General features: G+C 43.3%; 1 protein-coding gene across 2 annotated transcripts in view; it reads left to right on the plus strand.

Moving 5' to 3' along the window:
* LOC110507622 (delta and Notch-like epidermal growth factor-related receptor) overlaps positions 1-17,356 on the plus strand; it is a 67,891-nt gene that overhangs the window by 26,150 nt on the left and 24,385 nt on the right. For both annotated transcript variants that reach the window (XR_005040015.1, XM_036965222.1), the window contains exons 2-3: positions 11,439-11,765; positions 12,001-12,098. Coding sequence is in view for 1 of the 2 variants with exons in the window: in XM_036965222.1 (XP_036821117.1) it covers positions 11,439-11,765; positions 12,001-12,098 (425 nt within the window). In the remaining variant the exon portion in view is untranslated. The remainder of the gene's footprint in view (positions 1-11,438; positions 11,766-12,000; positions 12,099-17,356) is intronic.

Genomic DNA, 17,356 nt, shown 5'->3' on the forward strand with positions numbered 1-17,356 from the left:
GGTACTATAGTCTTAAATGCTGAGCTGTAGTCGATGAACAGCAAGATAGGTTAGGGCAGTGTGATTGCGATTGCGTCGTCTGAGGACCTGTTGGGGCGGTAAGCAAATTGGAGTGGGTCTAGGGTGTCAGGTAGGGTGGAGGTGATATGGTCCTTGACTAGTCTCTCAAAGCACTTCATGATGACGGAAGTGAGTGCTAAGGGGGGTTGTCTTTTAGCTCAGATACCTTAGCTTTCTTGGGAACAGGAATGTGGTGAGGCTTTTGGTGCTCAATTTAATTAATGCTCATAAAAATAAAAAAAATCCATAGGCCTAATGGACACATGCTCAAATTCGCACACTGTTGATAGACTTAAATGAGCAATCTGTAGTTGCTATATCCATTTTTGGATTAAATTATATGATAATTTATAAATGCCTCATGAGCTTAGTTCAACCATCACACCCATTGAGAACCCAAAATATAAGCTTTTTTTCTCCAATGTTTGTAAACATTATAAATGAAAACAAACACCTTATAGCCTCATTACATGGTTAAAACTATAATTTTGATATCATGGATGGTCAGTCTTGCATCCATAGCTCTGTCTATTAATCTGGTTGTGTGGTTACATTTCTCCAGACTCATCCCTCCGTTTTTTACCAAAACAGAGATGGGGCGGCCGTTTTGTTATTGTTTCATCTGTGGATTTGCCATTTAAACAGCTGCATATGATGAAGTTATCAAAGTGTCACCAACAAAAAGGTAAACAATAGGCCTATAGCAAATGCAGCACATGGTATACCTTTTCTCGTAAATAGCACTTTTCAGCAGTGCTCAAAGCATGTCATTCCATGAGTGCAGAATTTATTTTTCAACTCGATCAACGTGCACAATTTATTTATTTATTTAACTAGACAAGTCAGTTAAGAACTTAAGAACAAATTCTTATTTACAATGAAAGCCTACCCCGGCCAAACCCTAATCCGGACGATGCTGGGCCAATTGTGTGCCGCCCTATGGGACTCCCAATCACGGCCGGTTGTGATACAGCCTGGAGTCAAACCAAGGTCTGTAGTGACACCTCTAGCACTGAGATGCAGTGCCTTAGACCGCTGCACCACTTGGGAGGCGATCAGTCCTCCATGACAACAAAATCATAAACAACAGAGTTGGGCTGGCTAATAAGGCCTTATAGTTTTGGGGTTGTGCTCAGGTAAAACAATTTGGCTAATCTATACTTCCATATTTCCAAGTCCTATTCTTGAAGATCAAGGGGTATAACATTTATTGGAATGACTGGAATTCTGAAAGACTTTGGTTATTAATGTACATATATAATTTAATTGTATTATTATATGTAGTAGAAAGTGATGGGTTAGAAGAAGCCTACATAACCAACCCATAAAGTAAAAGTTAACATCCCATATATGGCCAGCTTATTAAACTTTAACATTGATTAATCCTGCAATAGATGTTGTTCAATTGGTAACATACATTTTTGTATTTTTCTAATGCCTCTTAAGGGGGAAGTAATCTAAAAGAAACAGAATGTAATCAGATTACATTACTGAGTTTGGGTAATCCAAAAGTTAAGTCACTGATTACAATTTTGGACAGGTAACTAGTAACTGTAATAGATTACATTTAGAAAGTAACCTACCCAACCCTGAGAGCCACTTACAGTAAATGTGAAGTATGGCAGCAGGAGGAAGCAAGATAGGGAAAATACTGGCATTACTTGGCATTTACTTCAAACTATTGTATAAGTAAGAGTTTTGACAAGTTATACTCTCCCAAGGAGTAAGATACCAACATTCAAAAGCAGTGATTGAGCATGTTTCAAAGTGGAACCAGGAGATCCATTTGGGGGAGAAAAGCTCTCATTCTCAACAGCTGTTTGGAGACATTATAATTGCGTTTTTCCGACCGACCGCTTTACGGCTGATTGAACTATCAGAGAGACAGCCAACTAACTCTCGCTATCAGTGCCTCTGCAGGTGCACAGAAACAATAACATCTTCTCTTGCGTGGAAAATGTGTCTTGTGTCCCTGAGGCGCTGTCTGATGAAACTTTTATGTGACAGTCTCATGTCTTTCTGGGTGTTTCTGAGTTATGCTAATAGATGCTAATGTCCTGGGCGCCCCCTCAACAGGAAGGTTGTCAGCAGTACCGGGAGCCATTCAGGAAAATCAAGCAGCGGTGCCTCAGAGATCAGACAATTTATCTGGGATTTGACGAGTAATTCCAGCGTGGCGTGATGGAGCCTGCAGTCTATCAAGGGTTGTCGTTCTTCGTGTCTTTGTCGTGTAGCTTAGTTGGTAGAGCATGGTGCATGCAATGCCAGAGTTGTGGGTTTGATTCACACAGGGGGCCAGTACGAAATAAAATGTATGCACTCATAAGTTGCTCTGGATAAGAGTGTCTACTATATGACAAAACATGAAATATGACCCTCAGATGTGTCTATGTACTCTTACTACTTTATTGTCTGTTTCTATCTCATGTACTTTACACACACAGACACAATGTTTTTTTCATCAAGGCGTATTGCTTTCAGGCTACCTAGCTACTGTAGCTACGGCAACGCGGATATGTCGTTATAAAATGGATACAAAATCATTTGAGACATGAGAGACCATATTGGCTTCACAGATTGTCAGGTAATAACCATGTTCAAGACAGAATGCTCTTTGTATGAGAAAAACACAACTTTACCGGTCCATGGTTGGGACATTGAGTTGTGTTTGTGTGTTTGCAAGCATGTCGTATTTGTCACTAAGGCATAGGCTTGCCTTACATCTTCCTAAACATCTTCCATCTTCCTTAGTGTGGTCCGTGTGCGGTTGAACCAGCTTGCCATTAAACCGCCCCCGCCGGCTGTCCCGTAGCCTCACCCACGGTACAGATGACTCAGCCATAAATATTGACTGCCTGATAAACTGGATGAATTGACCAGGCCCAATTATCAATCATTACAGGCCTGCTGATCCCACTGGCCATCCCACTGGCCAGTCACACTGTTACACCTCTGTCCAATGAGGTGGCCCCGTGGCAGTGGTGTAAAATACTTAAGTAAAAAATACTTTAAAGTACTACTTAAATGTTTTTTTATGTATCTGTACTTTACTATTCATATTTTTGACTACTTTTACTTTTACTTTACTACATTCCTAAAGAAAATAATGCACTTTTTACTCCATACATTTTCCCTGACACCCAAAAGTACTTGTTACATTTTCAGTGCTTAACACTGGGCAGGACAGGAAAGTGGTCCAATTCACTCACTTATCAAAAGAATATCCTTGGTCATACCTACTGCCTCTGATTTGGAGGACTCACTAAACACAAATGCTTTGTTTGTAAATGTTGTCTGCGTGTTGAAGTGTGCCCCTAGCTATCCGTAAATTTAAAAAACAAGAAAATTGTGCCATCTGATTTTCATATTATAAGCAATTTGAAATAATTTATACTTTTACTTTTGATATTTAAGTATACTTTTAAAATTAGATTTACTTTTGATACTTAAGTATATTTAAAACCAAATACTTTTAGACTTTTACTCAAGTAGTATTTTTCTGAGTGACATTTACTTTTACTTTAGTCGTTTTACTCAAGTATGACAATTGGGTACTTTTTCCACAACTGCCCCGTGGTGCTAGTCTCAGACCTGAAAAGATTTGGCCAGGTGTAGCACCAGGACTACCTGGGAGTTTTACCAATCCTGACTCCATATATTGGTACATTAAAACTTTATTATCGTTATACCCTACACACCATCACTTTCATTTATCTCTATGCCATCTATAATTCAGTATGCTTTACTGAATTAATAAATCCTCAGCCTGCGGTGAGAGTTGATATTGAGCTTGTTCATTTTGTTTGCCGTGGTAGTTCTGCTCGGAGACAGCTCTGTCTCATCTACTCCTAAGCAATTCCATAATAAATGGTGTGTATGTGTGTGTGTGTGAGGGGCTGAAGAATGGCCAACAGCTCATCCCACTTCTTCCACCACCACTTCCCCCACCGCCTCAAATCTCTCTCTCTCTGTCTCTCTCTTTCTTTCTTTGTATCTCTCTCTCTGTCTCTCTCTCTTTGTCTGTCTCTCTCTCTGTCTTTCTGTCTCTCATGTACACAAGAATCTTCTTTCAATATTATTGATCCTTATTCGCTTCAGGACAATTAGCAAGTTGATCATTTTAACTTGTGAAGCAATACATTTTTGCTCTAAAATATCTTTAGATCTTTTTTGTTCGTGGACCATGTGGGAATATAGTTACAGTGCTTGTTGCGTATGTTGGTTGTTATTGTTCTGTGCCTCTGTGAGCTAATAGACGTGCTAAATCACACCGTTAGCCCTGTCCCTGTGCATATAGGCAGTAGTTGCCTATCAAGAGAAGTAGGCGAGCCAATTGCACCAACAGCTTTACCATTCATACACCCAGAGGAACTGATTCTATTATGTTGGGTGTTATATGATCATATATGCTATATGTTGTCAGTTACGTAGGTGACAGAGTTTGTGACAGGTTTCACATGCTATGTTGGTATTGTGTTACGCGTGTGGAACCTTTAGCGATGTTAGCCTACAGTATATACTGTATCCAGCGTAGAGGTCGACATAATATGATTTTTCAACGCCGATACCGATTACAATGAACACTTTTATTTTAACTTAATATAATACATAAATAAAATCAATTTAGTCTCAAATAAATAATGAAACATGTTCAATTTGGTTTAAATAATGCAAAAAAACAGTGTTGGAGAAGAAAGTGAAAGTGCAATATGTGCCATGTAAAAAAGCTAACGTTTAAGTTCCTTGCTCAGAACATGAGAACACATGAAAGCTGGTGGTTCAATATTCCCAGTTAAGAAGTTTTAGGTTGTAGTTGTTATAGATATTATAAGACTATTTCTCTCTATACCATTTGTATTTCATATACCTTTGACTATTGGATGTTCTAATAGGCACTTTAGTATTGCCAGCCTAATCTCGGGAGTTGATAGGCTTGAAGTCCTAAACAGTGCTGTGCTTCAAGCATTGCTAAGAGCTGCTGGCAAACGCAGTAAAGTGCTGTTTGAATGAATGCTTACATGCCTGCTGCTGCCTACCACCGCTCAGTCAGACTGCTCTATCAAATATCAAATCATATACTTAATTATAATATAATAAACACATAGAAATACGAGCCTTTGGTCATTAATATGGTCAAATCCGGAAAATGTCTTTTCGCGCTAGCTGTTCCACCAGAGACTGGGTTCGCGCCCAGGCTCTGTCGCAGCCGGCCGCGACCGGGAGGTCCGTGGGGCGACGCACAATTGGCCTAGCGTCGTCCGGGTTAGGGAGGGTTTGGCTGGTAGGGTTATCCTTGTCTCATCGCGCACCAGCGGCTGGTGGGTCGGGCACAGTGCACGCTAACCAAGGTCTCCAGGTGCACGGTGTTTCCTCCGACAAGTTGGTGTGGCTGGCTTCCGGGTTGGATGTGCGCTGTGTTAACAAGCAGTGCAGCTTGGATGGGTTGTGTTTCGGAGGACGCATGGCTCTCGACCTTCGTCTCTCCCGAGCCCGTACGGGAGTAGCGATGAGACAAGATAGTAACTCATAATTGGATACCACGAAAAAGGGGGTAAAATTAATATTGTTAATATGTTTGTGTATTGATTTTAAGAAAGGCATTGATGTTTATGGTCAGGTACATTATTACAACGAATGCGCTTTTGTTAAATCATCACCCGTTTGGCAAAGTGTAAGTAGGCTGTGATTCAATGATAAATCAACAGGCACCACATTGATTATATGCAATGCAGAACAAGCTAGTTACCCTAGTAATATCATCAACCATGTGTAGTTAACTAGTGATTATGTGAAGATTGATTGTTTTTTATAAGATAAGTTTAATGCTAGCTAACAACTTGGTCCTTTTGATGTTGCACTCACGTAGCAGGTGGTCAGCGTGGTCTGCTCGTGGATTGCAATGTAATCGTCCATAATCGGCATCCAAAAAGGCTGATTACCGATTGTTATGAAAACTTGAAATCAGACCTAATTAATTGGCTATGCCGATTAATTGGTCGACCTGTAATCCAGAGGGAGTGTGGTGCTAGCCGTCAGAGGCAGTTTTCCTAGTGTGTCTTGGTTGCGGTGGCTGGGTCTGTGGGCCGTGCTACAGCTGTGTGACCAGGTCAGCAGTCTATCTGAGGGGTTGTGGAGTGGGCTGTTGGGCCACTGTGCGCCTCCAGCGTAGTGCTCTAAGTGGTTCTGATAGAGACTCATGAGAAAACACTTGAGAGAGTTTAGTGCTAATAAGATGTGAGTCAGTCTTAGGGAAAGCAGGGCTGTTAATGATGCTCTCACACATAGTCTCACAAACAATCTCACACAATCACACACACACTTGGGGATTCTACATGAGTATCATCAGCATGCTGTTCACACACTCTCAGACTTTTGTTCTGTTTCTTTTGCTAATGGGAACTGAGTCACACACACGTTTGAATGGTGTGGCTGCCTGAGGTGGCAGATATCTGGTGCTTCTGGAATTCTGTTGTGGGAAGAAAGATTTTTGACTCCTGTAAGAACCTGTCATGCCCTGGCCATAGAGAGGCTTTTTATTCTCTATTTTGGTTGGCCAGGGTGTGACTAGGGTGGGCGTTCTATGTTCTTTTTTTAATGTTTTTGTTCTGTATTTCTGGTTTTGGCCTGGTATGGTTCCCAATCAGAGGCAGCTGTCAATCGTTGTCTCTGATTGAGAACCATACTTAGGCAGCCTGTTTTCCCACTATGGGTTGTGGGTAGTTATTTTCTGTTTAGTGTGTTTTGCACCTGACGGAGCTGTTTCTGTTGTCTCTTTTGTTCCTTGTTGTATTTAGTGTTCAGTTTATTAAAATAATGATGAACACTTACCACGCTGCATCTTGGTCCTCACCTTCCACCAACGGTGGTTACAGAACCATTCCTCACACATAACAAAAGCAAGGGTCATATTCATTGAAGGCACACTCAATGACAACTTTTTGCAACGGAAAACAAAAAGTGTTTATTTTTAGACAAGTTCAGATGTCTCTTCTTGTTTCAGTCCGTTTTCCATTAGGTGCATAATGAATATTACCAATGAGTCCTGGACTGGAGTCAACATGGCGTTTAATTTTTTTTTTTACATTTCACCTTTATTTAACCAGGTAGGCCAGTTAAGAATAAGTTCTTATTTACAACTGCGACCTGGCCAAGATAAAGCAAAGCAGTGCGACAAAAACAACACCACAGAGTTACACATAAACAAACGTACAGTCAATAACACAATAGAAACATTTAAACTCAGCAAAAAAAGAAACGTCCTCTCACTGTCAACTGCGTTTATTTTCAGCAAACTTACCATGTGTAAATACTTGTATGAACATAAGATTCAACAACTGACACAAACTGAACAAGTTCCACAGACGTGTGACTAACATAAATGGAATAATGTGTCCCTGAACAAAGGGGGGGGGGGGGGGGGTCAAAATCAAAAGTATCTGGTGTGGCCACCAGCTGCATTAAGTACTGCAGTGCATCTCCTTATGGACTGCACCAGATTTGCCAGTTCTTGCTGTGAGATGTTACCCCAGTCTTCCACCAAGACACCTGCGAGTTCCCAGACATTTCTGGGGGGAATGGCGCTAGCCCTCACCCTCCTATCCAACAGGTCCCAGACGTGCTCAATGGGATTGACGTTCTGTGCGTGACGTTCCTGTCTTGCAGGAAATCACGCACAGAACGAGCAGTATGGCTGGTGGGTCATGTCAGGATGAGCCTGCAGGAAGGGTACCACATGAGGGAGGAGGATGTCTTCAATGACAACAAGCTCAGTCCCATGAGTCTGTGACACACCGCCCAAGACCATAACTGACCCTCCACCTCAATATCGATCCTGCTCCAGAGTACAGGCCTCGATCCTGCTCATTCCTTTTGACGATAAACGACAATACGACCATCACCCCTGGTGAGACAAAACTGTGACTTGTCAGTGAAGAGCACTTTTTGCCAGTCCTGTCTGGTCCAGCAACAGTGGGTTTGTGCCCATGGGTGACGTTGTTGCCGGTGATGTCTGGTGAGGACCTGCTTTACAACAAGCCTACAAGCCCTCAGTCCAGCCTCTTTCAGCCTATTGTGGACAGCCTGAGCACTGATGGAGGGATTGTGCGTTCCTGGTGTAGTTGTTTCCATCCTGTACCTGTCCCGCAGGTGTGATGTTCGGATGTACCGATCCTGTGCAGGTGTTGTTACATGTGGTTTGCCACTGCGAGGACGATCAGCTGTCCGTTCTGTTTCCCTGTAGCGCTGTCTTAGGCGTCTCACAGTACGGACATTGCAATGTATGCCCTGGCCACATCTGCAGTCCTCATGCCTCATTGCAGCATGCCTAAGGCACGTTCACACAGATGGGCAGGGACCCTGGGCATCTTTCTTTTGGTGTTTTTCAGAGTCAGTAGAAAGGCCTCTTTGGTGTCCTAAGTTTTTATAACTGTGACCTTAATTGCCTACCGTCTGTAAGCTGTTAGTGTCTTAACGACCGTTCCACAGGTGCATGTTCAGTCATTGTTTGTAGTTCATTGAACAAGCATGGGAAACAGTGTTTAAACCCTTTACAATGAACAGCTGTGAAGTTATTTGGATTTTTACTAATTATCTTTGAAAGACAGGGTCCTGAAAACGGGATGTTTCTTTTTGTGCTGAGTTTATGTACATTTATGTGCAAATGTAGAAGATTAGGGAAGTAAGACAATAAATAGACCATAGAGGCAAAATAATTACAATTTAGCGTTAACACTGGCGTGATAGATGTGCAGATGATGATGTGCAAGTAGAGATATTGGGGTTCAAAAGAGCAAGAACAAAGATAACAGGATGCAAATTTCTGTTTGAAAAAGATAGCCTTCCAGGATACCCAGGCCAGGTCGATTTGAAAGGCCTGCTCACTGAAGTGTTTTAGGGAGCGTTTGACAGTGGTGAGGGGTGGTCGTTTGACCGCGGATCCATTACGGATGCAGGCAATTAGGCAGTGATATCTGAGATCCTGGTTGAAGACAGCAGAGGTGTATTTAGAGGGCAAGTTTGTCAGGATGATATTTAAGAGGGTGCCCATGGTTACCGATTTAAGGGTTGTACCTGGTAGGCTCCTTGATAGTTTGTGTGAGATTGAGGGCATCTAGCTTAGATTGTAGGATGGCTGGGGTGTAAGCATATCCCAGTTTAGGTCACCTAACAGTATGAACTCTGAAGATATATGGGGGGCAATCAATTCACATTTGGTGTCCAGGGCACAGCTGGGGGTTGAGGGGGGTCTATAACAAGCTGCAACGTTGAGAGACTTGTTTCTGGAAGTGTCGAATTGTCGAATTGTTTGTGCACAGACCTGGATAGTATAACAGAACTCTGCAGGCTATCTCTGTGGTAGATTGCAACTCCGACCCCCTTTGGCAGATCTATCTTGTCAGGAAAAGGTTGTGGTTGGGGATGGTGGCCTTCCTAAGCCAGGATTCAGACACGGCTAGGACATCCGGGTTGACGGAGTGTGCTAAAGCAGTGAATAAAACAAACTTAGGGAGGAGGCTTCTGATGTTAACATGCATGAAACCAAGGCTTTTAAGGTTACAGAAGTCAACAAATGAGAGCGCCTGGGGAATGGGAGTGGTGCTGGGGGCTGCAGGGCCTGCGTTAACCTCTACATCACCAGAGGAACAGAGGAGGAGTAGGATAAGAGTACGGCTAAAGGCTATAAGAACAGGTCCTCTAGTTTGTTCGGAACAGAGAGTAAAAGGAGCAGATTTCTGGGCGTGGAAGAATAGATTCAAGGCATAATGTACAGACAAGGGTATGGTAGGATTTGTGTACAGTGGAGGTAAACCTAGGCATTGAGAGACTATGAGAGAGGTTTTGTCTCTAGAGGCATCAGTTAAGCCAGGTTAGGTCACCACGTGTGTGGGGGTGGGACAAAAGGGCTATCTAAGGCATGTTGGGCAGGGCTGGGGGCTTTACAGTGAAATAAGACAATAATCCCTAACCGAAACAGCAATAGACAAGGCATATTAACATTAGGGAGAGGCATGTGTAGCCGAGTGATCATAGGGTCCAATGAGTAGCAATAGGTGAGCCAGGGAGCCGTTTCAGTCGTCGCTACTACACTAGGTGAGCTGGAGACATGGCGATTCAGGCGTCACAATGGAAGAGCTTGTTGAAATCACCTCGGACGATTACATCGGCAGACCAGTCACGATGGATCGGCGGGGCTCCGTGTTGGCAGTAAAGGGTCCAGGCCAATTCGCAAAAGAGGTATTGTAGCCCAAGAATTAGCTGGTGGACCATCTTGTGTAGCCGGGAGATGAGCCTAGCTCAAGGCTAACTGGTCCTTGCTTCGGGACAGAAACGTTAGCCAGGTGTAGCCACTCAGATTGCAGCTAGCTAGCTGCGATGATCCGGTGTAAAGGTTCAGAGCTTGCGATAGGAATCCGGAGATGTGGTAGATGGAAAGTGAGATGGAAATATGTATGAAATATATACGAAAAAACCCCAGAGGAAAACAATATTTACACGGGACAGGACAAGACGAAACACACATCCGACTGCTACGCCATCTTGGAACCTACTTAGCTTTATCTTCTCTCACCTTCAAACACTTTTGTCAGAGTTTTTTTCTCTCTCTAAATATGGTGAATTATTAATGGGAGAAAGCAGCATGAAAGAGACTGCCAGGGTCCATTAAAGTAATGTGTGCGTGATAGTGACAAACCTTGTGCCTCTGGTTGCACATATGAGTTCAAACCCTAGGTTTGCAGAACATTTCTGATTACTTATGGACATAACCGGGAAGCCTGTTACCGGGAAGCCTGTTTATAACTGTGCATTAATGTATCATTTGTTGTGGCCTTTACAAGAACAATACAGCTAGCATGTGACGAGTGGACATATTTGCAACAGGCTTTCGCAAGTAGAGAGAGTGAAAAGCAAAGAAGACAAGAAAGAGGGAAAATAACATGAAGGAAGAAAGGAGAGACATGATAGGAGGGATGAAAATGAGATTTGAGAGTTTGGGCTGATAAACTGAGCTCTCTTATCTTAGACGCGCTGCAAATATAAAACTGCCGTAGAACATTGCACTCTCTGCCACTCTTGGTTTTGCAGCCTAAGCAGGAAAAGTTGTAATAAACATCCAGGTGTTAATAATGGACAAGGGGAGAATCCTCTGAGCCAATGGTGATGGCCGTTACAGAATAGTGAGGATACAGCTTACGTTTCGATTGACACCCTATTCCCTATGTAGTGTACTACTTTTGACCAGAGTCCTGTGAAGTAGTGGTTGTTTGAGATGCAACCATAATATACAGTGGTTTATATACAACGAATATTGAGTCTGAAATGGACGTTTAGTTTCCCCATGTCATCTATAGTCATTTTCCCTTTCCTCTTTGTGTTGTCAGTTTTTCACAGACCCCTGTGCCAACAGCCCATGTTTCCATGGCAACTGTAGCCGCAGTGGTGAGAGCGAGGAGTACACCTGCGAGTGCAGCGAGGGGTACGAGGGGGAGAAGTGTGAGCAGGGCACCTTGGACCTGCTGCCTGTCTCCAACTGGGATCCTGCCACACCCCCTGCCCCCGAACAGGCCACACCCGCCACACCCACAACTGCCACTCAGCCCTCCCAGCCAACAACAGTGTCCAGCACCACGCAGGCACCTCCGACGCTGCAACCGTGGCAACCTAAGGCTGGACAGAGACTCTTGGTGGTGCAGTGGGAGAAGGAACAGGTCAGAGATGAATGCTACCTGTACTCGATTAGTCCCAACAGTCCAGCTGACCAGCTAGCTAGGTTCAGAGTTCGCAGAACCTCTTTATTTATCTTATAAAATAATGACATTTATCCACTTGCTGCCTCATGTGTGTATCTTTGTGTATTTCCATGTATGTGAGTGCCTGTGTGTATGTGTGTCTCTGTGTGTCCATGCATGCATATGTGTGTATGTGTGTGTGTTCCTGTTGCAGGTGACGGAGGGACTGCACTGTGTGAGTCCTGAGCTGTGTGAGCTGACCTCTGGAACTCTGACTCTCTCTCTAGAGGTGCCTGAGGAGACTGCCATCAAGTAAGAGCCCTGTATTGCATGTACTGGTACCTTCCTGTGTGTATGTGTATATGTGTGTTAGTGTGTGTTTGCATAGTGCTCTCCCTCCCTCCCCTGTTTATCCTAACCTCTCTCTCTCTCCCCTGTTATCCTATACTCTCCCCTCTCCCTCCCTCCCCTATTTATTCTAACCTCTCCCCTCGCCCTCTCTCCCCTGTTTATCCTAACCTCTCCCCCTCTCCATCCCTCCCGTTTATCCTATCCCCTCTCCATCCCTCCCCTGTTTATCCTATCCTCTCTCCCTCTCCCCTGTTTATCCTATCCTCTCTCTCTCCCCTCTTTATCCTAACCTCTCCTGTCCTAAATCCCCTGTTTATCCTATCCTCTCCCTCTCTCCCCTGTTTATTCCCTCCCTCCCCTGTTTAACCTCTCTCTCTCTCCCCCATGTTTATCCTAACCTCTCCTGTCGTCCCTCCTTCGCTCCCCTGTTTATCCTAACCTCTCCCTCTCTCCCCTGTTTATCCTATCCTCTCTCTCTCTCCCCCATGTTTATCCTAACCTCTCCTGTCCTCCTTCCTTCGCTCCCCTGTTTATCCTAACCTCTCCCTCTCTCCCCTGTTTATCCTAACCTCTCCCGAGTGAACTATAGTTCTGCTTAAAATCACACTGGAGACTGCACTACATCTGTCTTCCCTTGAGATCATTGTCTTATGATTATTGTCCTGTGTCATTTACATGGAACTTGCAGTCTTTCATTATTCAGTCACAACCCCGATGGTAGCAAATGACCTCCATTGTGTTGCCCAAGTATAGTGCCTGACTGCAATGTGTTCTGATTTAAGCAAGCATCATAAATGTCCTTTATTGGTCATTCAAAGTGGTCAAAGTATAGTGTCTCTTTATAAATGACGGGGGAGTGGAAACATAAGAGGTCTTTATCAGCATAACAGTCTCCGCTCTTGGCTGTAGGCAAATATCGTTTTTGTATTGTGTTGGTGTGCTAATTACTGATAGTGCCTGCATGCATGCAAGCTCACATGCACACACACACACACACACACACACACACACAAAGTGACATCCCTTTAGGAATACCAATGAGAAAGAGGCTGAATGGAAGATGGTAGAGAGATAGATTGTTTGTTAACTTATTTAAAATCTTATTGTAATCGTCACATACACAGTTTACAGCAGGTATACAATGTGCTGTGAAATGCTTGTGTGCTTGCTCCCTCAACATTGCAGTACATTAATAAAAAAGTCCAATAAAAAATAACAAGTAAAGCACTGCATCGCTTTAGACTGAGGCGTCACTACAGAACCGGGTTTGATCCCAGGCTGTGTCACAACCCGGCTGTGACCGGGAGTCCCATAGGGCGGCGCACAATAAGTCCAGCGTTGTCCGGGTTAGGGGAGGGTTTGGCTAGGGGGACTATAGTTGGCTCATCGCGCTCTAGCGACTCCTTGTGGCGGGCCAGGAGCCTGCAGGCTGACTTCGGTCGTCATTTGAATGGCGTTTCTTCTAACACATTGGTGCAGCTGGCTTCTGGGTTAAGCGGCGGGTGTTAAAAAGTGCGGTTTGGCGGATCATGTCTTGGAGGACGCATGACTCCACCTTGTTATGAAAACTAACCATCTGTACTGTTCAGATAACTTTACACAGATAGGCCTACACACTCCTCCTCCCTCCCATACCTTCTCTCTCTCACTTACTCCCACACATATCTTTTTTCACTCACACACACAATTCTACACATCCCACTCTTGTATATGCAGCCTGCCTTTGAAGCATCTCTTTGAGTGGCCTATTCCTTTTCAGTTCTTCCTGTGCCATCCACATTTGTGCATAGCCTAGTCAGTCGTCAAGTTAACATGACTAGCTAGCTAAACAATGTTGTTCGTGATCAAAACCCCAAATTGCAGCTTGCGTGTATTTAAAAAACGGCCCGCGACATGGGCACAAATCCGTGGCGGAAAAAAATATATAGCTCTGGTAATATTGGGCATAGCTTTTACATGATTTTGGCTACAGACACATGGCCTTCAGCAATGTTACTGCGCAAGCATTGACTGTAGCTGTGTTTCGTGTTGTGTCCTGTGCTTAAAAGGGTCCGTTACGGAAACACATGCTCTTAAAAGTTTCCGTGCGGTGAAGAAATGGTGACGCGATTAACGGTGTAAAAAAAAAAGTACGCCGATAAACATGTGGCGCATAAATGCATTATTAACTCGCTAACGTTGACGGCCCTAATTTAAAGACAGCTTAATTGCTTTAAACCAGTCTTCCAATTTTTTTTTTTATTACGAATTAATTTTAACGATCAATTTCTGACCATCTTTATCAGACAGAAAGATGTTGGTGTCATCAGCAAACAATATAAAATGTGCACAATCAAAATTGTCATTAACATCAAAAAAAAAAAAAGAAGCTATGGGCCAAGGATCAAACCTTGAGGAATCTCAACAGGGCACGTTCTTTCAGCTCCAAAACTGTGCTGTTCCACAAAACAGTTTCCTATTAACTAAGTAACTCCTAAACCAGTCGAGGTCTCTATTTCGAAGGCCATACGTTTGTAATTTATGCAACAACAATGCTATCAAATGCTTTTGAAAGGTCAATACTTACTTACTTACTTACCTGTTTGTGTTTATTTATCTGTGAGTGACTCAGCCAGTGGGAGGAGTCTGGGAGTGTAGCTGGTCTTGTGTTGAGTTGGAGCGCGTCTGCTTTGCTGACACTGTCTGTCTGTGTAGAGAGACTGTCTCTTCCAGTAATTGGCCAAAAGTCAGACGAGTAATGGCCCTTGACCACAGCAGTCATAACTCTACTCCCTCGCCTTCAGAGCTGTACAGTCACCACAGTAAGCAGTATAGTACCCCCCACTGAGACAGACAGGACCAGGCATTACTCATGTCTACCATTCCATCCTATTAGCATGGTGGTTGTGTGTCTTATAAAATGTATACCGTGCCTTCAGAAGGTATTCATATCCCTTGACTTATTTGACATTTTGTTGTGTTCTCACGCATCTACACACAATACCCCATAATGAAAAAGTGAAAACAAAGTGAAAACAAATGTATTGAAAATAAAATACAGAAATATCTAATTTACATATAGTACCAGTCAAAAGTTTGGACAAACCTACTCATTCCAGGATCTCTTTATTTTTACTATTTTCTACAATGTAGAATAATCAAAACAAACTACATCAAAACTATGAAATAACACATATGGAATCATGTAGTAACCTAAAAAGTGTTAAACAAATCAAAATATATTTTATATTTGAGATTCTTCAAAGTAGCCCAACTTTGCCTTGATTACAGCTTTGCACACTCTTGGCATTCTCTCAACCAGCTTCATGAGGTAGTCTCCTGGAATGCATTTCAATTAGCAGGTGTGCGTTGTTAAAAATTTGTAGAATTGATTTCCTTCTTAATGCGTTTGAGCCAATCAGTTGTGTCAAGAACAGCTCAAATAAGCAAAGAGAAATGACAGTCCACCATTACTTTAAGACATGAAAGTCAGTCAATCCAGAAATGTTCATAAACTTTGAAAGTTTCTTCAAGTGCAATCGCAAAAACCATCAAGCACTATGATGAAACTGTCTCTCATGAGGACCACCACAGGAAAGGAAGACCCAGAGTTACCTCTGCTGTAGAGGATAAGTTCATTAGAGTTACCAGCCTCAGAAATTACAGCCCAAATAAATGCTTCACAGAGTTCAACAGACACATCTCAACATCAACTGTTCAGAGGAGACTGCGTGAATCAGGCCTTCATGATCAGATTTCTGTAAAGAAACCACTACTAAAGGACACCATTTAGAAGAAGAGACTTGTTTGGGCCAAGAAACACGAGCAGTGGACATTCGACCGGTGGAAATATGTCCTTTGGTCTGATGAGTCCAAATTTGAGATTTTTGGTTCCAACCGCCGTGTCTTTGTGAGATGCAGATTAGGTGAACGGATGATCTCCGCATGTGTGGTTCTCACCGTGAAGCATGGAGGAGGAGGTGTGATGGTGTGGGTGTGCTTTGCTGGTGACACTGTCTGTGATTTATTTAGAATTCAAGGCAAACTTAACCAGCACGGATACCACAGCATTCTGCAGCGATAAGCAGTCCCATCTGGTTTGCGCTTAGTGGGAATATCATTTATTTTTCAACAGGACAATGACCCAACACACCCCCAAGCGGCATCAGATAACCTGGCCTCCACAATCACCCAACCTCAACCTAATTGTCACCAAAAGCACTCACAAACTTCTACAGATGCACAATCGAGAGCATCCTGGCGGGCTGTATCACCGCCTGGTACGGCAACTGCTCCGCCCACAACCGTAAGGCTCTCCAGAGGGTAGTGAGGTCTGCACAACGCATCACCAGGGGGCAAACTACCTGCCCTCCAGGACACCTACACCACCCGATGCCACATGAAGGCCATAAAGATCATCAAGGACAACAACCACCCGAGCCACTGCCTGTTCACCCCGCTATCATCCAGAAGGCGAGGTCAGTACAGGTGCATCAAAGCTGGGACCGAGAGACTGAAAAACAGCTTCTATCTCAAGGCCATCAGACTGTTAAACAGCCAAATCAAATCAAATCAAATCAAATTTTATTTGTCACATACACATGGTTAGCAGATGTTAGTGCGAGTGTAGCGAAATGCTTGTGCTTCTAGTTCCGACAATGCAGTAATAACAAGTAATCTAACTAACAATTCCAAAACTACTGTCTTGTACACAGTGTAAGGGGATAAAGAATATGTACATAAGGATATATGAATGAGTGATGGTACAGAGCAGCATAGGCAAGATACAGTAGATGGTATCGAGTACAGTATGTACAAATGAGATGAGTATGTAAACAAAGTGGCATAGTATAGTATAAAGTGGCTAGTGATACATGTATTACATAAGGATACCGTCGATGATATAGAGTACAGTATATACGTATGCATATGAGATGAATAATGTAGGGTAAGTAACATTTATATAAGGTAGCATTGTTTAAAGTGGCTAGTGATATATTTACGTCCTTTCCCATCAATTCCCATTATTAAAGTGGCTGGAGTTGAGTCAGTGTCAGTGTTAGTGGTGGCTGTTTAACAGTCTGATGGCCTTGAGATAGAAGCTGTTTTTCAGTCTCTCGGTCCCAGCTTTGATGCACCTGTACTGACCTCGCCTTCTGGATGATAGCGGGGTGAACAGGCAGTGGCTCAGGTGGTTGATGTCCTTGATGATCTTTATGGCCTTCCTGTGACATCGGGTG

The sequence above is a fragment of the Oncorhynchus mykiss genome, chromosome 27 (assembly GCF_013265735.2).
Source record: "Oncorhynchus mykiss isolate Arlee chromosome 27, USDA_OmykA_1.1, whole genome shotgun sequence".
NCBI lineage: Eukaryota > Metazoa > Chordata > Actinopteri > Salmoniformes > Salmonidae > Oncorhynchus > Oncorhynchus mykiss.